We start from the raw sequence: 20,240 nt of genomic DNA, 5'->3' as shown, positions 1-20,240 counted from the left end.
CGCAAATGTGTCTAATTTCAGAATAGATTTAGAACAAAATGGTGCGTAGTTATAAGATATTTTCACTTCTGATTCATGGTAGAGTACCTCAAGGTGTCATCCAGAGATAATCAAGACATTCTGACGTTTGATTTCTAAATGAAAGCACTTCATAAAGAAAATAATACTAATATATTTCCAATATTTGAATTTTATTTTAAGCAAATCCGTAACTTTCTTGAAAAAAACTACAGTGCAGTCTTGTTATTGGTGACCTCAGCTAGGCCCATGATTATTTTCATGAGATATTACTGTGTGGATTTTGAATGAATTCAGTTTAAAGTTAGAGAGAAATTAATATTATTAATATTATGGCAATATTTGAATTTTATTTTAAGCAAATCTGAAAGTTTCTTGAAGAAAATTACACTGCAGCCTTGTTAATTGTGACCTCTGCTAGGGCCATGAATATTTCCATGAGATATTACTGTGTAGATTTTGAATTAATTCAATTTAAAGTTAGCGAGAAATAAATATTATGAATATTCTGGCAATATTTGAATTTTATTTTAAGCAAATCTGAAACTTTCTTGAAAAAAGGTACAATGCAGTCTTGTTAGTGGTGACCTCAGCTAGGTCCATGATTATTTTCATGAGCTATTACTGTGGATTTGAATGAATTCAATTTAAAGTTGGCGAGAAATAAATATTATTAATATTCTGGCAATATTTGGATTTTATTTAAAGCAAATCTGTAACTTTCTTGAAAAAAGGTACAATGCAGTCTTGTTATTGGTGACCTCTGCTCGGCCCCTGAATATTTTCATGAGATATGACTGTGTGGATTTTGAATAAATTAAATTCAAAGTTAGCGAAAAATAAATATTATTAATATTATGGCAATATTTGGATTTTATTTTAAGCAAATCTGTAACTTTCTTGATAAAAATTACACTTCAGTCTTGTTAATGGTGACCTCTGTTAGGCCCATGAATATGTTCATGAGATATTACTGTGTAGATTTTGAATGAATTCAGTTTAAGTTTAGCGAGAAATAAATATTATTAATATTATGGCAATATTTGGATTTTATTTAAAGCAAATCTGTAACTTTCTTGAAAAAAGGTACAATGCAGTCTTGTTATTGGTGACCTCTGCTAGGCCCCTGAATATTGTCATGAGATATTACTGTGTGGATTTTGAATAAATTAAATTCAAAGTTAGCGAAAAATAAATATTATTAATATTATGGCAATATTTGAATTTTATTTTAAGCAAATCTGAAACTTTCTTGATTAAAATTACATCTGTCCTCATGTCTTCATGTCCTCCTCTGAACAGATGAACAATAGATGTCATGTGACCAGGTGAACAATAGATGTCATTACATTACATGTAATTTAGCAGACGCTTTTATCCAAAGCGACTTACAATAAGTGCATTTCAACCTAGAGTATAAACTAAGAACAACAAGAATACAGGAAGTAACATTTCCTTAACATAGTCGAACTACGAAAGTACCATAATAAGTGCTATTTAAGTGCCACTGAAGTGCAAATCTGTGTTTTAATCCAGATATAGTCGGAAAAGGTGTGTTTTCAGTCTCCGGCGGAAGATGTAGAGACTTCCTGCTGTCCTGATGTCAGTGGGGAGCTCGTTCCACCACTGAGGAGCCAGGACAGCAAACAGTCTGGATGTAGAGCGATTAGCTCGAGGTGCAGGAGGCACAAGACGATTGGCTGTTGCCGAGCGGAGCGAACGTGCCGGGTGTACGGTGTGATAGATGTCATGTGACCAGATGAACAATAGATGTCATGTGACCAGATGAACAATATATGTCATGTGACCAGATGAACAATAGATGTCATGTGACCAGATGAACAATAGATGTCATGTGACCAGATGAACAATAGATGTCATGTAACCAGATGAACAATAGATGTCATGTGACCAGATGAACAATAGATGTCATGTGACCAGATGAACAATATATGTCATGTGACCAGATGAACAATAGATGTCATGTGACCAGATGAACAATAGATGTCATGTGACCAGATGAACAATAGATGTCATGTGACCAGATGAACAATAGATGTCGTGTGACCAGATGAACAATAGATGTCATGTGACGAGATGAACAATAGATGTCATGTGACCAGATGAACAATAGAGGTCATGTGACCTGATGAACAATAGATGTCATGTGACCAGGTGAACAATAGATGTCATGTGACCAGATGAACAATAGATGTCATGAGACCAGATGAACAATAGATGTCATGAGACCAGATGAACAATAGATGTCATGTGACCAGATGAACAATAGATGTCATCTGACCAGATGAACAATAGATGTCATCTGACCAGATGAACAATAGATGTCATGTGATCAGATGAACAATAGATGTCATGTGACTAGATGAACAATAGATGTCATGTGACCAGATGAACAATAGATGTCATGTGACCAGATGAACAATAGATGTCATGTGACCAGATGAACAATAGATGTCATCTGACCAGATGAACAATAGATGTCATGTGACCTGATGAACAATAGATGTCATGTGACTAGATGAACAATAGATGTCATGTGACCAGATGAACAATAGATGTCATGTGACCAGATGAACAATAGATGTCATGTGATCAGATGAACAATAGATGTCATGTGACCAGATGAACAATAGATGTCATGTGACCAGATGAACAATAGATGTCATGTGATCAGATGAACAATAGATGTCATCTGACCAGATGAACAATAGATGTCATGTGACCAGATGAACAATAGATGTCATGTGACCAGATGATCAATAGATGTCATGTGACAAGATGAACAATAGATGTCATGTGACTAGATGAACAATAGATGTCATGTGACCAGGTGAACAATAGATGTCCTGTGACTAGATGAACAATAGATGTCATGTGACCAGGTGAACAATAGATGTCATGTGACCAGATGAACAATAGATGTCATGTGACTAGATGAACAATAGATGTCATGTGACCAGATGAACAATAGATGTCATGTGACCTGATGAACAATAGATGTCATGTGACCAGAGGAACAATAGATGTCATGTGACTAGATGAACAATAGATGTCATGTGACCAGATGAACAATAGATGTCATGTGACCAGATGAACAATAGATGTCATGTGACCAGATGAACAATAGATGTCATGTGACCAGATGAACAATAGATGTCATGTGACCAGATGAACAATAGATGTCATGTGACCAGATGATCAATAGATGTCATGTGACCAGATGAACAATAGATGTCATGTGACCAGATGAACAATAGATGTCATGTGACCAGATGAACAATAGATGTCATGTGACCAGATGAACAATAGATGTCATGTGACCTGATGAACAATAGATGTCATGTGACTAGATGAACAATAGATGTCATGTGACCAGATGAACAATAGATGTCATGTGACCAGATGAACAATAGATGTCATGTGACCAGATGAACAATAGATGTCATGTGACCTGATGAACAATAGATGTCATGTGACTAGATGAACAATAGATGTCATGTGACCAGATGAACAATAGATGTCATGTGACCAGATGAACAATAGATGTCATGTGACCAGATGAACAATAGATGTCATGTGACTAGATGAACAATAGATGTCATGTGACCAGATGAACAATAGATGTCATGTGACCAGATGAACAATAGATGTCATGTGACTAGATGAACAATAGATGTCATGTGACCAGATGAACAATAGATGTCATGTGACCAGGTGAACAATAGATGTCATGTGACCTGATGAACAATAGATGTCATGTGACCAGAAGGAATCCTTACAGAGTAACAACACATTCAATGAGTCTGACAGAGTGTATAATAGTTGGTAGTAGTCATGGACCACGATCCAGACCTCCATGATCCATCAGATGGAGGTAGAGAGGAGGAGTGGGCGGGGCTTCAGCAGCGCCATGACATCAGAACCAGCAGGTCCAATGGACCCTCTGAGACGTGAAGTCACAAGGACTCAGGATAGGAAGCAGAGTTAATAATGTGTGATGGAGAGATGAAGATACATCCATAAGGAGAGAGGAGAGAGGAGCTGTGTGTCTCCTAAGCGTCCATAAGGAGAGAGGAGAGGAGAGAGGAGCTCAGTGTATCCTAAGCGTCCATAAGGAGAGAGGAGAGGAGCTCAGTGTATCCTAAGCGTCCATAAGGAGAGAGGAGAGAGGAGCTCAGTGTATCCTAAATGTCCATAAGGAGAGAGGAGAGGAGAGAGGAGCTCAGTGTCTCCTAAGCGTCCATAAGGAGAGAGGAGCTCAGTGTATCCTAAACGTCCATAAGGAGAGAGGAGAGAGGAGCTCAGTGTATCCTAAGCGTCCATAAGGAGAGAGGAGAGAGGAGCTCAGTGTATCCTAAACGTCCATAAGGAGAGGAGAGAGGAGCTCAGTGTATCCTAAGCGTCCATAAGGAGAGAGGAGAGGAGAGAGGAGCTCAGTGTATCCTAAGCGTCCTTAAGGAGAGAGGAGAGAGGAGCTCAGTGTCTCCTAAGCGTCCTTAAGGAGAGAGGAGAGGAGAGAGGAGCTCAGTGTCTCCTAAGCGTCCTTAAGGAGAGAGGAGCTCAGTGTCTCCTAAGCGTCCTTAAGGAGAGAGGAGCTCAGTGTCTCCTAAGCGTCCTTCAGGAGAGAGGAGCTCAGTGTCTCCTAAGCGTCCTTAAGGAGAGAGGAGCTCAGTGTCTCCTAAGCGTCCTTCAGGAGAGAGGAGCTCAGTGTCTCCTAAGCATCCTTAAGGAGAGAGGAGCTCAGTGTCTTCTAAGCGTCCTTAAGGAGAGAGGAGCTCAGTGTCTCCTAAGCGTCCTTCAGGAGAGAGGAGCTCAGTGTCTCCTAAGCGTCCTTCAGGAGAGAGGAGCTCAGTGTCTCCTAAGCGTCCTTCAGGAGAGAGGAGCTCAGTGTCTTCTAAGCGTCCTTAAGGAGAGAGGAGCTCAGTGTCTCCTAAGCGTCCTTCAGGAGAGAGGAGCTCAGTGTCTCCTAAGCATCCTTCAGGAGAGAGGAGCTCAGTGTCTCCTAAGCGTCCTTCAGGAGAGAGGAGCTCAGTGTCTCCTAAGCGTCCTTCAGGAGAGAGGAGCTCAGTGTCTCCTAAGCGTCCTTAAGGAGAGAGGAGCTCAGTGTCTCCTAAGCGTCCTTCAGGAGAGAGGAGCTCAGTGTCTCCTAAGCGTCCTTCAGGAGAGAGGAGCTCAGTGTCTCCTAAGCATCCTTAAGGAGAGAGGAGCTCAGTGTCTTCTAAGCGTCCTTAAGGAGAGAGGAGCTCAGTGTCTCCTAAGCGTCCTTCAGGAGAGAGGGCTCAGTGTCTCTAAGCGTCCTTCAGGAGAGGAGCTCAGTGTCTCCTAAGCGTCCTTCAGGAGAGAGGAGCTCAGTGTCTCCTAAGCGTCCTTCAGGAGAGAGCAGCTCAGTGTCTCCTAAGCGTCCTTCAGGAGAGAGGAGCTCAGTGTCTCCTAAGCGTCCTTCAGGAGAGAGGAGCTCAGTGTCTCCTAAGCGTCCTTCAGGAGAGAGCAGCTCAGTGTCTCCTAAGCGTCCTTCAGGAGAGAGCAGCTCAGTGTCTCCTAAGCGTCCTTCAGGAGAGAGGAGCTCAGTGTCTCCTAAGCGTCCTTCAGGAGAGAGCAGCCTCTCAGCCTATAGCAGCGTCTCTAGGTTCTGTAGCTCTGTCATGGTTCCTTCTGGTTCTCTCCTGAATGAACAACATGAAACAATGAATGCGTCACCAGAACAAAGGAGAGCACCGTTCTGACTTCTATCGGCTCCTTTTCACAAACCCACTGAGAGCTTCAAGAGACGAGCATGTCAACAGTGACCCGATGAGGTGTTACTGGAAGGTCACTCGGCATGAGCACGCAGCTCTCCAGAGTCCAGTGAGGTTCACAGTTATCATAGGAAAGATGGAACTTTAATATACAGTCCAGACCCACCAGAGGAGTTTAGGGAACCGCAAAGAAACCTTCCTTTAAATATTTACCCAATAAAATGTCTGCGTCCACTAAACACGTTCAGCCACTGAGGCCCGACACTGTTCTTATTTCATGGCACAGACTTTGAACCCATCACGGTCATAAAGAGCGGAGCCAGCGGTGGGGATTGTGGACAAAGATTGCAGATGCAATCAAAGATTCAGGACAACGGACCGATAACGGCGGATTTTTGACTCTCCACTTCCAGCTCTGGAGGACAATGATTCACAGAGTCGTGTCACATGACGACGCAGAGAAACTGTCAATATTGAGCAGTTAAAACTTTCCGATGGCGATCAGGCCTCCAAGTATCTTATAAGTTGTGGCGCTCACGTCTCTGCCGACGCACTAGAAGCTTCCACATGAGCGGCAGGCTGCAGAGGACTCCCTGTAGTGTGTGTGTGTGTGTGTATGTGTGTGTGTTTGTGTGTGTGTGTATGTGTATGTGTGTATGTGTGTGTGTGTGTGTGTGTATGTGTGTATGTGTGTGTGTGTGTGTATGTGTGTATGTGTGTGTGTGTGTATTTAGGGCTGCAACAACGAATCGATAAAATCGATAAAAATCGATTATTAAAATAGTTGGCAGCGAATTTCATTATCGATTCGTTGTGTCGAGCGATTATTACGGCGCTCAATAAGTCACGGAGTATAAACAAAGTTGAGTTGAGCGCAGAGCGGCGCAGGAGAAACCAGAGGGAGGGAGCGACGGAACGCTGCGTTGTGAGAGCCAATCAGCGCTGAGCTGCTCCTCTGTTGATGAATCTAATTGGCTGCTGCTGCTCACGTGGCGCTGGATGCGGAAGTCATTCACGTCGTCGGAGACATTCACGGAGCTAAGTGCGCCTCCGGGTGACGTCATGACCCCAGACACCAGGGCGCTACATGTCACGACGTGTGGCATTGCCACAAGAGTAGAACGTAGAAAATGTGGTTATTTATTCCGTGGCGGATAGCGGAACATATTTTTCCACGGAGAAAGGCAACGGAGATAAGCCACGCCCCCACTCGCTGTGAGCGCTGCGCGTGCAGACAACATTTAACGGAGTATCGATATTAAAAATATGCTAAATCACATCGTGTTTAACGTATGAGTACTTTGTTAGCATCGCTACACCGTGCAGCGTGACAGCAGCAGATGTAGCGGACTAACATTCAAGCTAACCTAACTTCCCAAACGCTGTGGACATCTGAACGCTGATTGGCCGAGACGCGACACGTCCCATCAAAGATGTTTTATTGTGAAGAGCACCACTCCACATTTTTTCCGCGTCTCACTGTAATCTCAACGGCAGCGGGTGAAAAAAATAATAAATCGGAACGCCTCTCTGATATTGTTCAGGGGGCGGGGCCACATGGGGACCACTGCTCAGGAGAGGAAAGCTGTCAGTCTGTGACGGTTCATCACCATGGTGACCAGTGAACAGGTTCATCACCATTGTGACCAGGTTCATCACCATGGTGACCAGTGAACAGGTTCATCCACATGCTGACCAGTGAACAGGTTCATCACCATGGTGACCAGTGAACAGGTTCATCACCATGGTGACCAGTGAACAGGTTCATCCATATGCTGACCAGTGAACAGGTTCATCACCATGGAGACCAGTGAACAGGTTCATCACCATGGTGACCAGTGAACAGGTTCATCACCATGGTGACCAGTTAACAGGTTAATCACCATGCTGACCAGTGAACAGGTTCATCCACATGCTGACCAGTGAACAGGTTCATCACCATGGTAACCAGTGAACAGGTTCATCACCATGGTGACCAGTGAACAGGTTCATCACCATGCTGACCAGTGAACAGGTTAATCACCATGCTGACCAGTGAACAGGTTCATCCACATGCTGACCAGTGAACAGGTTCATCACCATGGTAACCAGTGAACAGGTTCATCCACATGCTGACCAGTGAACAGGTTCATCCACATGCTGACCAGTGAACAGGTTCATCACCATGCTGACCAGTGAACAGGTTCATCACCATGGTGACCAGTGAACAGGTTCATCCACATGCTGACCAGTGAACAGGTTCATCACCATGCTGACCAGTGAACAGGTTCATCACCATGCTGACCAGTGAACAGGTTCATCCACATGCTGACCAGTGAACAGGTTCATCACCATGGTGACCAGTGGATCTTCAGGACCTTTCCATGACTTTAAACCAAATTTCTATGATTAAACATTTTGTGAGAACTCTGTCTATACGTGACAAAGTGAGAAGATGTAGTATTTAAAATAACAATGAGAATTCCAAAGCATACCGTATATATACCGTGTAAATTAACATTTGAATAAAACTAATTTGCATTACTTTTCCAAATATTTTGGGATTTTATTTTTTTCAGAATCAGAATCAGAATCAGTTTTATTGGCCAAGTAGTTTGCACAACAAGGAATTTGTCTTGGTAAAGTGTCTCTGTGCTTACACAAAATGTACATTACAACACAGAACAAACAGAAACAAATAGTGCAGAACAGTTCAATTACTTTTCTAGACCTGCTAATAGCCATTTAAAAATTCCATGACTTTTCCAGGTTTCCCATGACCGTACGGACCCTGTTTAGAATAAAGGGTTGAAAATTAAAGTGTTTTTGTTTTTTTATCCGATTAATCGATTAATCGATAAAATAATCAACCGATTAATCGATTATCAAAATAATCGTTAGTTGCAGCCCTAGTGTGTGTGTGTGTCTGTGTGTGTGTCTGTGTGTGTGTGTGTGTGTGTGTGTGTGACTGATGTCCTGACCAGCGGCCTCCAGCTGCCTCCTCAGTGTGAGGACAGTCAACACTGCTCCGCCCTCAGTGAACCACGCTGATGCCTGGTGACGTTTCCTCCCGAGCGCCAACGCCGGGTACAAAGTGTACGGTTCACTCGGCCGAGAGGAATCAATAACAACAGGAAAGAGCAAGCAGGCGGGACTCGATTGGTAAACACTGCGGAACACAAATGTATCCAGTAAACGACGTCGTGAATTATCCATAAAATACATCGTCACCATATTGGAAACTGTAAATGGTGAAATTAATGGCTATTGTTGCACAAGTTGAAAAGGGGTCATAAAGTCTCACTAGTTTACTCATTAATGTCAAATAGAGAGCATCAAAGTGTGCTAATATTAGCCAAAACATGCTACTGGTAATACCAGGACAAGCTAACGGTAATACTAGAACAAGCTAACGGTAATACCAGAACAATTCAATTCAATTCAGTTTATTTGTATAGCCCAATTTCACAAATTACAAATTTGTCTGGGAGTGCTTTACAATCTGTACACATAGACATCCCTGCCCCAAAACCTCACATCGGACCAGGAAAAACTCCCAAATAACCCTTCAGGGGGAAAAAAAGGGAAGAAACCTGCAGGAGAGCAACAGAGGAGGATCCCTCTCCAGGATGGACAGATGCAATAGATGTCATGTGTACAGAAGGACAGATTTAGAGTTAAAATACATTCAATGAATGTGACAGAGTGTATGAATAGTTCATAGTAGGCATATTCCACGATGGAGACCTCCACGATCCATCAGGCAGATGGCGGTGGGGAGGAGGAGTGGGCGGAGTCTCAACAGTGGGCGGAGTCTCAACAGGACAGTGGCGTAGTCAGGAGCAGGAATTCCACGACCCAGACCTCCACGATCCATCAGGCAGATGGCGGTGGGGAGGAGGAGTGGGCGGAGTCTCAACAGTGGGCGGAGTCTCAACAGGACAGTGGCGCAGTCAGGAGCAGGAATTCCACGACCCAGACCTCGATGATCCATCAGCAGATAGGATCTATGCCGTCTCATAGGGTCCGATGACCCCATGAGACGTGAAGTCAAAAGGACTCCGGGGAGAAAGCAGAGTTAGTAACGTGTGATGGAGAGATGAAAATTCATCCTTAAGGAGAGAAAAAAGAGGAGATAGGTACTCAGTGCATCCTAAACGTCCCCCGGCAGCTATAAGCCTATAGCAGCATATCAAGGGGCTGGACCAGGGCAAACCTGATTCAGCCCTAACTATAAGATAACGGTAATACCAGAACAAGCTAACGGTAATACTGGAACAAGCTAACGGTAAAACCAGAACAAGATAACGGTAATACCAGGACAAGCTAACGGTAATACTAGAACAAGCTAACGGTAATACTGGAACAAGCTAACGGTAAAACCAGAACAAGATAACGGTAATACCAGGACAAGCTAACGGTAATACTAGAACAAGCTAACGGTAATACCAGACCAAGCTAACGGTAATACAAAAACAAACTAACGGTAATACCAAAACAAGCTAATGGTATAAGCAGATCAAGCTAACGGTAATACTAGAACAAGCTAATGGTAAAACCACAACAAGCTAATGGTAATACCAGAACAAGCTAACGGTAATACCAAAACAATGTAACGGTAATACCAAAACAAGCTAACGGAAATACACATAACAGCTAATGATATTACCAGACCAAGCTAACGGTAATACCAAAATAAGATAACGTAATACCAAAACAAGCTAATCGTATTAACAGATCAAGCTAATGGTAATACCAGAACAAGCTAATGGTAATATCAGAACAAGCTAACGGTAATATCAGAACAAGCTAATGGTAATACCAGACCATAAAAGGCTGTAGCAGCTGTGATTTATGAGTGTATTTATTTGACAATGTGTTTTGCTATTCATGTATTAACCTTTTCATTAGTCAGAGGAATAATAAAAAGTAACAAGATACTAAAGTAGTGATTTCCTGCTCTGAGTCCGATATGCATGTGCAACACGTAAGAGTTCCCATGGGTACGACTGTCATGGTGCTTCACACTGAAAGATAATGAGTGAAGTCAATCTTCTACGCATCCCATTCATTTAGGAGCTCTCGTGCTGATAAATGTTTGGAAAGCAAAAAGGTGCAGCAGCAGCAGGACAATCAGATGGTTGTTCACTCTGCATCCAGACTGAGGACAGCAGCCTCCTGCCTCCTCCTCGGGGTCAGAGGTGGTTCATCACGTGGAGAGCAGTCTGAGAGGCTCTCCTGACTTCCTCTCAGGACACTCAGAGTGTTGGAGGACGTTGGCCCAAAGAAATCAACACCGAGCGAGGGCCAGGAGGAGACTCAACAGAGAGGGACGGGTCGGGAGAAACGGCCATGTTGTTTCATCGCTGTCGAAAACACGAGTTACAGGAAAAAAGAGACAACAATAACAGCCTTCATTTGTGACACTTTGAAACCAATAAATGACCCTCACATGACATATATTGTTCACCTGGTCACATGACATCTATTGTTCATCTGGTCACATGACATCTATTGTTCACCTGGTCACATGACATCTATTGTTCACCTGGTCACATGACATCTATTGTTCATCTGGTCACATGACATCTATTGTTCATCTGGTCACATGACATCTATTGTTCACCTGGTCACATGACATCTATTGTTCATCTGGTCACATGACATCTATTGTTCACCTGGTCACATGACATCTATTGTTCACCTGGTCACATGAAATCTATTGTTCATCTGGTCACATGACATCTATTGTTCATCTGGTCACATGACATCTATTGTTCACCTGGTCACATGACATCTATTGTTCATCTGGTCACATGACATCTATTGTTCACCTGGTCACATGACATCTTTTGTTCATCTGGTCACATGACATCTATTGTTCATCTGGTCACATGACATCTATTGTTCACCTGGTCACATGACATCTATTGTTCATCTGGTCACATGACATCTATTGTTCATCTGGTCACATGACATCTATTGTTCACCTGGTCACATGAAATCTATTGTTCATCTGGTCACATGACATCTATTGTTCATCTGGTCACATGACATCTATTGTTCATCTGGTCACATGACATCTATTGTTCATCTGGTCACATGACATCTATTGTTCATCTGGTCACATGACATCTATTGTTCATCTGGTCACATGACATCTATTGTTCATCTGGTCACATGACATCTATTGTTCACCTGGTCACATGACATCTATTGTTCACCTGGTCACATGACATCTATTGTTCACCTGGTCACATGACATCTATTGTTCATCTAGTCACATGACATCTATTGTTCATCTGGTCACATGACATCTATTGTTCTATCCATCCTGTAGACTAGAGGATCCTCCTCTGTTCTCTCCTGAAGGTTTCTTGACTTTTTTTAGGAGTTGATCCTGATCCGATGTGAGATCAAAGGTCAAAGGTCAGGGATGTCTATGTGTACAGATTGTAAAGCCCTCTGAGGGGAATTTCTTATTTGTGTATTGTGATAAATAAACTGTATGGAGTAGTGTCCCTTTAAGCTTTGCGGCTGTCTCCTGAAGTCCTCCTCGTCTTCCTCCCAGCAGCAGCTCTCAGTGTTGTGACACTACAGTGTTGCAGTGGCTTCACAGCCTGAGCTCCAGGACACGGTGTGTGCATTAGTTGCCAGTTGTTGGATTCTTTGTGTCATTCTCTGCTGTCTGATCCAAAAAAGCAATATGGTGCAAATTTGAGGATCAAAAATGCAGCAGTGGAGTTGTTTCCTCAGGCCTGTGAGAACCGGCTGCTCTTGCAGGAGCATTCCTCTCTCAGCCAATGGAAACAGGAGCTGTGCCCAGTGGAAACAGTTTGACCTTGAGTGTAATCAACAGCTGATCGCAGCTTCCCTCAGATATCGAGTCATCCATCAGCGAGCGGCGCCATCAAAGGAAGGCTCGCCGACACCAGCTGATCAAAGCCCACACCGCTTCACTGTGAGAGCCGGGCCTCACCGGGCCTCACCGGGGCCTCACCGGGGCCTCACCGGAGCCTTACCGGGGCCTTACCGGGGCCTCACTCAGCCACACTGGGCCTCACTGGGCCTCATTGGGCCTCACTGGGCCTCACTGGGCCTCACTGGGCCTCACTCAGCCTCACTGGGCCTCATTGGGCCTCACTGGGCCTCACTGGGCCTCACTGGGCCTCACCGGAGCCTCACCGGGCCTCACCCGAACCTCTCCTCCTGTCCTCCTCCTCCTCCTCCTCTCCTCCTCCTCTCCTCCTCCTCCTCCTCCTCCTCTCCTGCTCCTCCTCCTCTCCTCCTCCTCCTCCTCTCCTCCCCTCCTCCTCCTCCTCCTCCTCCTCCTCCTCCTCCTACTCTCCTACTCTCCTCCTCCTCCTCTCCTGCTCCTCCTCCTCCTCTCCTCCTCCTCCTCCTCCTCCTCCTCCTCCTCCTCCTCCTCCTCCTCCTCCTCCTCTCCTCCTCCTCTCCTCCTGTCATCCTCTCCTCCTCCTCCTCCTCTCCTCCTCCTCCTCTCCTCCTGTCCTCCTCTCCTCCTCCTCCTCCTCTCCTCCTCCTCCTCTCCTCCTGTCCTCCTCTCCCTCCTCCTCCTCCTCTCCTCCTACTTCTTCTCCTCATCCTCCTCCTCTCCTCCTCCTCCTCTCCTCCTGTCCTCCTCTCCCTCCTCCTCTCCTCCTCCTCCTCCTCCTCCTCCTCCTCCTCCTCCTCCTCCTCCTCCTCCTCCTCCTATCCTGCCCATCAGAACAACATCTTCCTCTTCGGGGCGGGAGGTCTTCCTGAAGTTGCAGGTTGCAGGTATCAGTGAAACAATGGTGCGATAAGCTAACGGGGACAATGGTGCGATAAGCTAACGGGGACTCATCATCCTCACGTTAATAATTACAGCCGTGATAAGCCAGGTGGCATTTATGGAACCAGGTCGCAGGTCTCAGTGGATCTCAGGAGCAGCAGGAGGAGGAACCGAGGACCAGAGACGGATCAGTCCCCACAGGTACGTGGGATCGCTCTGTGACGGGGGGGGGGCTCTCTAGACCAGAGGGTCCACACGAGGAGCCGGGATCCAGAGGGGCTTCAGGGGCCGGTGGTCTTGTTTCCAGACCCAAAGACCTCTACACCTCTACACCACTACCCTCTACACCACTACCCCACTACACCTCTAGACCTCTACACCACTACACCTCGACACCTCTAGACCTCTACACCTCTAGACCTCTACACCACTACACCTCTACATCTCTACACCTCTAGACCTCTACACCTCTACCCCACTACACCTCTACACCTCTAGACCTCTACACCTCTAGACCTCTACACCACTACACCTCTAGACCTCTACACCACTACACCTCTAGACCTCTAGACCTCTACACCTCTAGACCACTACACCTCGAGACCACTACACCTCTACATCTCTACACCTCTAGACCTCTACACCTCTACACCACTACACCACTACACCTCTACCCTCTACACCACTACCCTCTACACCACTACACCTCTACACCACTACCCTCTACACCTCTACACCACTACCCTCTACACCACTACCCTCTACACCACTACACCTCTACACCACTACCCTCTACACCACTACACCACTACACCTCTACACCACTACCCTCTACACCTCTACACCACTACCCTCTACACCACTACACCTCTACACCACTACCCTCTACACCACTACACCACTACCCTCTACACCACTACACCTCTACACCACTACCCTCTACACCACTACCCTCTAGCCCTCGACACCACTACCCTCTAGCCCTCTACACCACTACCCCTACACCTCTACACCTCTTCCCCTCTACACCTCTACACCTCTACCCCCCTACCCCCTCCCACAGGACGGACAGGACCCGGGCTGGCTGGTGTGCCCTGGCTCCAGCCGGGCCGCCTGGCCCTTTGTAGTCCTCCGTGGACCTGGTCTGGTGAGTGATGTTCAAAGGTGCTCGCTCCTCCTCCCCATGATGTGATTATTGGTTCCAGGGCCACGTAGAGAGGAAGCAGCAGCGCTCCGGCGGCAGCAGAGATGAACCGACGGGGAGCTCAGCAGTACGTGGTGGCCAGGCCGCTGTACTCGGAGGAGTCCTTCGCCCAGGACCACGAGAAGGTCTACAGGCCCCGCAAGACCATGCTGGACCACGTCAAGCAGTACTTCACGTAAGGGGCTTCCTGACCAATGGCTGCTCAGTTTAACCAGAGGCCTCGTCTTCATGGAGGTAGAGATGAAGGGGAAGAAAGGGCGAGTGGGAGGAGGTAGAGGGTTAAATCATCCTGTTCTTCTTCTTGTTCTTCTTGTTCTTTTTGTTCTTGTTCTTCTTGTTCTTCTTCTTGTTCTTTTTGTTCTTCTTGTTCTTGTTCTTCTTCTTGTTCTTCTTGTTCTTGTTCTTCTTCTTCTTGTTCTTTTTGTTCTTTTTGTTCTTCTTGTTCTTGTTCTTCTCACAGCATTAAAACATTTACTTTAACGTTTGGCTCAATTTCAACGGTTTAAATTTGAGTTGAAACTACGATGGACGATGTGAGATCAGCCAACGAGACGAGAGACGTGTTGCTTCTGTTTGTGAAACTCATCACCTGGACTCCCATGTGAGTCCTCTATAGAGGACTCCAGGTCTCCCTCTGAGACATGGAGACACGCTCAGCCGGACAGACTCTAGGAGCGGCTTGGAGAACACGCAGTCCTCTGTAATGCAGAGCGTCCCCGTCTTCCCCAGGTGGACACACCTGCGCGGTGGAGCCCGTGAGTCCGCTAGCTAACGTCTTTCTGCCGCTGCACAGATGCGACGCCAAGCGAGCCAAGGCGGCGTGCCTCTCCCTCCTGCCGGTCGTCGGCTGGATGAAGATGTACCGGCTCAAGGAGTGGCTGCTCAGCGACCTGGTGTCCGGCGTGAGCACCGGCCTAGTGGCGGTGCTGCAAGGTGAGCGGCCGCCACAGCCGGAGGCGGAGCCTCAGCGCCTCAGAGTCTCAGAGCCTCAGGGCCTCAGAGCCTCAGAGTCTCAGGGCCTCAGAGTCTCAGAGCCTCAGAGTCTCAGGGCCTCAGAGCCTCAGAGTCTCAGAGCCTCAGAGTCTCAGGGCCTCAGAGCCTCAGAGCGCTGAGCGTTGGCGTTGGAAGAGACGGGAGACGTGTTTCTGAAGTTACTTCTGACCAGTGGCGGCTGGTGAATTTTTTGGGGGGGGGGACGCAGTTTGGCGACGTGGTTTAAATATCACTCAACAATGAGAAGAAAAGAGGTTTTGAGTAGAATATTGTAAAAAACAAAGCTTTATTTCAAGAACACAGCGTGCTCAACACGGTCCAACAACAACTAAACACACTGTGACTTTAGCATGAGAGGTTCAGAGCAACTTTAAGGAACATGGGGGGCGGGGCTTCAGAGGTTTACAAAATAAAAGAGTTTCACCCTCACATGAAAGAGGTTCAGAGCAGATGTAACAGATGTGGAACGGGCATGGAAGAAATCGGCTCAGATGGTGGATTTTCCCAGCACTTATTTATTCTGCAGAAGACAACAGAACACACACATTTGCCTTCTGGTCTGTCTCTGCACTTCCACTTCCTATACACGCAAAACAACACAATTTACACAAGGAAAATATACGTCGGGGCGACCGGATGTAGCTAAACAAACGGTGCCAAAGTGGCTCAAAGAAACCGCCACCAAACGTATATGTTGACGGTCTAAATGACACGACAGCTGGACGCCGTGATCGCATTAGCATTCCATTACTGTATGTAACATAAACGGTTTAATTTTTATTAAAGAATATAGCCAAAATAGTTCAACATCGTTTTTCACTCAACTCACCCTCAGCAATATGAAACCATTGTGAGGGAAAGACGGGACTCAGGAGCAGGAAGTGCAACAGATGGAAAGCAATGCCGCAGGAAACAGATTTTTTTAAAATAACGCTAAATAAAAATAGCTCATTAAAATAAAATTCACAAACACTCAACAATATCGTTGAACAACAAACAAAAATAAAATACAATACATTGAAGACAAGAAATGACAGAATGCATTTCTAACTGTTTGACAGAGTCGACTCACTACAGTAAAGACAAGTAGCTCCTCTCTCTAAAGGTCGTCTCCATAACTCTCTGGTTAAAGTCATCATGTCTGTAATCAGCCTCCATCATTCTGAGGGAATGTGTCTGTTTCACAACTTCTTCCTTGTGTTTCGATGCAGTTCGGTCTGAGACAGGGTTAGCGTCATGCTGTTAGCTCGTTAGCTTCATGCTGTTAGCTAGTTAGCTTCATGCTGTTAGCTCGTTAGCTTCATGCTGTTAGCTAGTTAGCTCCATGCTGTTAGCTCGTTAGCTTCATGGTGTTAGCTAGTGAGCTTCACGCTGTTAGCTAGTTAGCTTCATGCTGTTAGCTCGTTAGCTTCATGCTGTTAGCAAGTTAGCTAGTTAGCAGGGTTTTTCCTGGGTCAAAATGGGTCTTCGGTGCTCCCAAAAAAAATGTTGGTGCGCGCAACATTTATACATCTATGGAGGACTTAAAATTACTTAAGTATAAATAAATAAATAAATGCATGAATAAATACAAGAATAAATAAATAAATGCTTAAATAAATGTATAAATAAATACAAGAATAAATGTATAAATACAGAAATTAATAAATATAAGTTATAACTCAACAGCGATCATTAAATAAATGTATTTCTACATTTCTGTATTTCTTCATTTATTTATATCTCTATTTATGTGTCCACACGTATTTCTTCATTTATTTATGTGTGACATTTACGTGTCCGTATATTCAAATGAGCTGGGGCGGTCCGAACCTCATTGTTGAACAGGATTGGTCAAGTCGGAGAGCAAGACAGAAGCAATCGATCCCTAGCACTAGGACCTGTAGACGAACAGCGTTTATTATGCATTCTTGTCTGTACATTCTAAATACTACTGTTGTTGAGTCACGGAATGTAATTTAAGGATGTTTTCAGCCGAGAAGTTAGTAGTTTAAGCATCAAATCTGTGGTCGGTTTATCGAGATTCAGCCTAATAAGGATATGCGACGGAGATTTGAGGTCCTGCTCTTGGGACCAGTGAGCTCCAGGGCGCCAGCGCTGTGCGGCCGCCGAGAGAAGCCTGATCTCGGCAGGACTTTTTGAAATGCTCTGCTGGCTCTGACGTCTCCGTAGCGGCTAAACATGAGATATAATTAGGTTTTGGAGGATCTAAAGAGCACAAAGAGTTTATTATTTATTAAAAGATAACGTTACGTCAATTTGACTGAGGGTTAAGATTCATAGCTTCATATTGTAGCGACCCTGGGTCAGGAAAGCTACGAGACGTTGTATAGTTATTACCGTTTATTCGTAGCCTACGCCAAACAACAGTGAACACCGCAACACATTCTACTCCACTGTAAAGTATTTTACAGTGAATAATTGGAGTAAATTCATGAGCAAGAACAGTTGATGTGGTGACGTCACAAGACCAGAAAGACTGTCCTGCGTCCTCGAGAGTCCGGACTCCCAAGACCAGACTCCCAAGACCAGACTCCAAGAAAACACGAGTCTGTTCTCAGTGTTCTTGGAATTGATAAACGGCTGAAGTCAAAAAGCTGTCTCGGCTAACTTCTGCTAACGGTGAGCTGAGCGAGTCAACATCAGCGTCATGTGCCAGGCAGAAGTAGTAGAGCACAACACATCAGGTGCAGCACACTCCTGTGACCAATCATGCTTGAGACAGAGGTTCGGACCGCCCCAGCTCATTTGAATATACGGACACGTAAATGTCACACATGAATAAATGAAGAAATACGCGTGGACACATAAATCTAGAAATAAATAAATGAAGAAATACAGAAATGTAGAGATATATTTATTTAATGATGTCCTGTTGATTTATAACTTATATTTATTAATTCCTATATTTATTTATACATTTATTTAAGCATTTATTTAAGCATTTATTTATTTATTCCTATATTTATTCATGCATTTATTTATTTATTTATTTATACTTAAGTCATTTTGAGTCCTCCATCTGTTCATGCACGTCGGGCTGTTGAGTGAATGATCGGCAGCTGGCCGCTCGGTCAAGTCGCGCACCTCACCGTTGCGTATTGATCAGACAAGAAGACACGCTTATCAACTCCAGTGTTTCCCCTCCCATTAGAACAGGGTGAAATCTGACCACCCGTCACCCTAAGGCCTTAGGCGCTCGGGAAAACAGCGTAGGCACGCGCCCAAATGTTCTCTATGCAGGAAAAACCCTGGTTAGCTCCATGCTGTTAGCTCGTTAGCTTCATGCTGTTAGCTAATTAGCTCCATGCTGTTAGCTCGTTAGCTTCATGCTGTTAGCTAGTTAGCTCCATGCTGTTAGCTCGTTAGCTTCATGCTGTTAGCTAGTTAGCTTCATGCTGTTAGCTAGTTAGCTCCATGCTGTTAGCTCGTTAGCTTAATGCTGTTAGCTAGTTAGCTTCATGCTGTTAGCTAGTTAGCTCCATGCTGTTAGCTAGATGCTGCGTTAACATTCGTGCTTCACACTTGTCTGCAGCTCTTTAGGCCCCTCCCCCCGTTGTAGTCCAGAGAGTTTCAGTCCCTTTGGAACAACAGACAGGGGAAACTAAACAGCATTACTCACTGAGCTCCAGCTAACAGCTCCGTTAGCTACCTGCTCCCGTAGCTCCGTGGAGCTCTCTGGCTGAGGGAACGATACCGGTCTCTGATTGGCCGAATAGTCCAGTCACGTTTCATCCTCCAATGAGAAGCCGTCCTTGCCGAAACGACCGTGAAATGTTTGCTCGCTGCCGCACACACCCGTTGGGCCGGTGTCCCGAAAAAGGGGCGGGGCTTCTCTCCGTGAGGATGAGTGGCGATATATTATTTGTCACATTTAACTTAAGTGGTTGTTGACAGGCGCGTCAACACGGTATATTTACTATTTAAATGATTTGGTATAAAATGTTTTTTGACAGGATATATTATATTTTTTTCTTCTTCTTTTTTTCTCCCATCTCAACATTTTAAGAGGGGCGGCGCCCTAGCGCCCTCTATGGACGCACCGCCACTGCTTCTGACAGACGTCAGCGGCCAATGAGAACGCTCGGTTGCTCGCGGAGCAGATAAAGGTCTCTTTATCAGAGGGCCTCGTTCCCACTGCATGACCTCAGAGGGGGGGCGTCCTCCAGCGCCGCCCTGGTGGTGAACGCACGCCGTGTGAACCGGGGGGAACTGCATGAGTTACGGCTGGTTAAGAACACGACGCCGATTTGTTTCTGACAGAATCAGCAGCGACAGTCGTCACCTTGGACCAAGATGTCACTCAAAGATCAAAAGTCTCCTTATCAGAACTGTTTTATCATGTAGCCTTGAGTATTAGTAAAATGTAGTATATTTATGGATATATATGTATTTATATATATACAGGACTGTCTCAGAAAATTAGAATATTGTGATAAAGTTCTTTATTTTCTGTAATGCAATTAAAAAAACAAAAATGTCATGCATTCTGGATTCATTACAAATCAACTGG

At 45.2% G+C, this 20,240-nt stretch overlaps 1 protein-coding gene across 1 annotated transcript in view; it reads left to right on the top strand.

Moving 5' to 3' along the window:
- Window positions 1-14,778: 14,778 nt before the first annotated feature.
- LOC130191145 (chloride anion exchanger-like) overlaps window positions 14,779-20,240 on the top strand; it is a 22,552-nt gene continuing 17,090 nt past the window's right edge. The window contains exons 1-2 of the mRNA XM_056410812.1: window positions 14,779-14,909; window positions 15,528-15,667. Of these exons, the coding sequence (XP_056266787.1) occupies window positions 14,779-14,909; window positions 15,528-15,667 (271 nt within the window). The remainder of the gene's footprint in view (window positions 14,910-15,527; window positions 15,668-20,240) is intronic.

Source organism: Pseudoliparis swirei, unplaced genomic scaffold (assembly GCF_029220125.1).
Source record: "Pseudoliparis swirei isolate HS2019 ecotype Mariana Trench unplaced genomic scaffold, NWPU_hadal_v1 hadal_27, whole genome shotgun sequence".
Taxonomy (NCBI): Eukaryota; Metazoa; Chordata; class Actinopteri; order Perciformes; family Liparidae; genus Pseudoliparis; species Pseudoliparis swirei.
The sequence above is the reverse complement of the archived record's forward strand: the minus strand, read 5'-3'. Positions and strand labels throughout refer to the sequence as shown.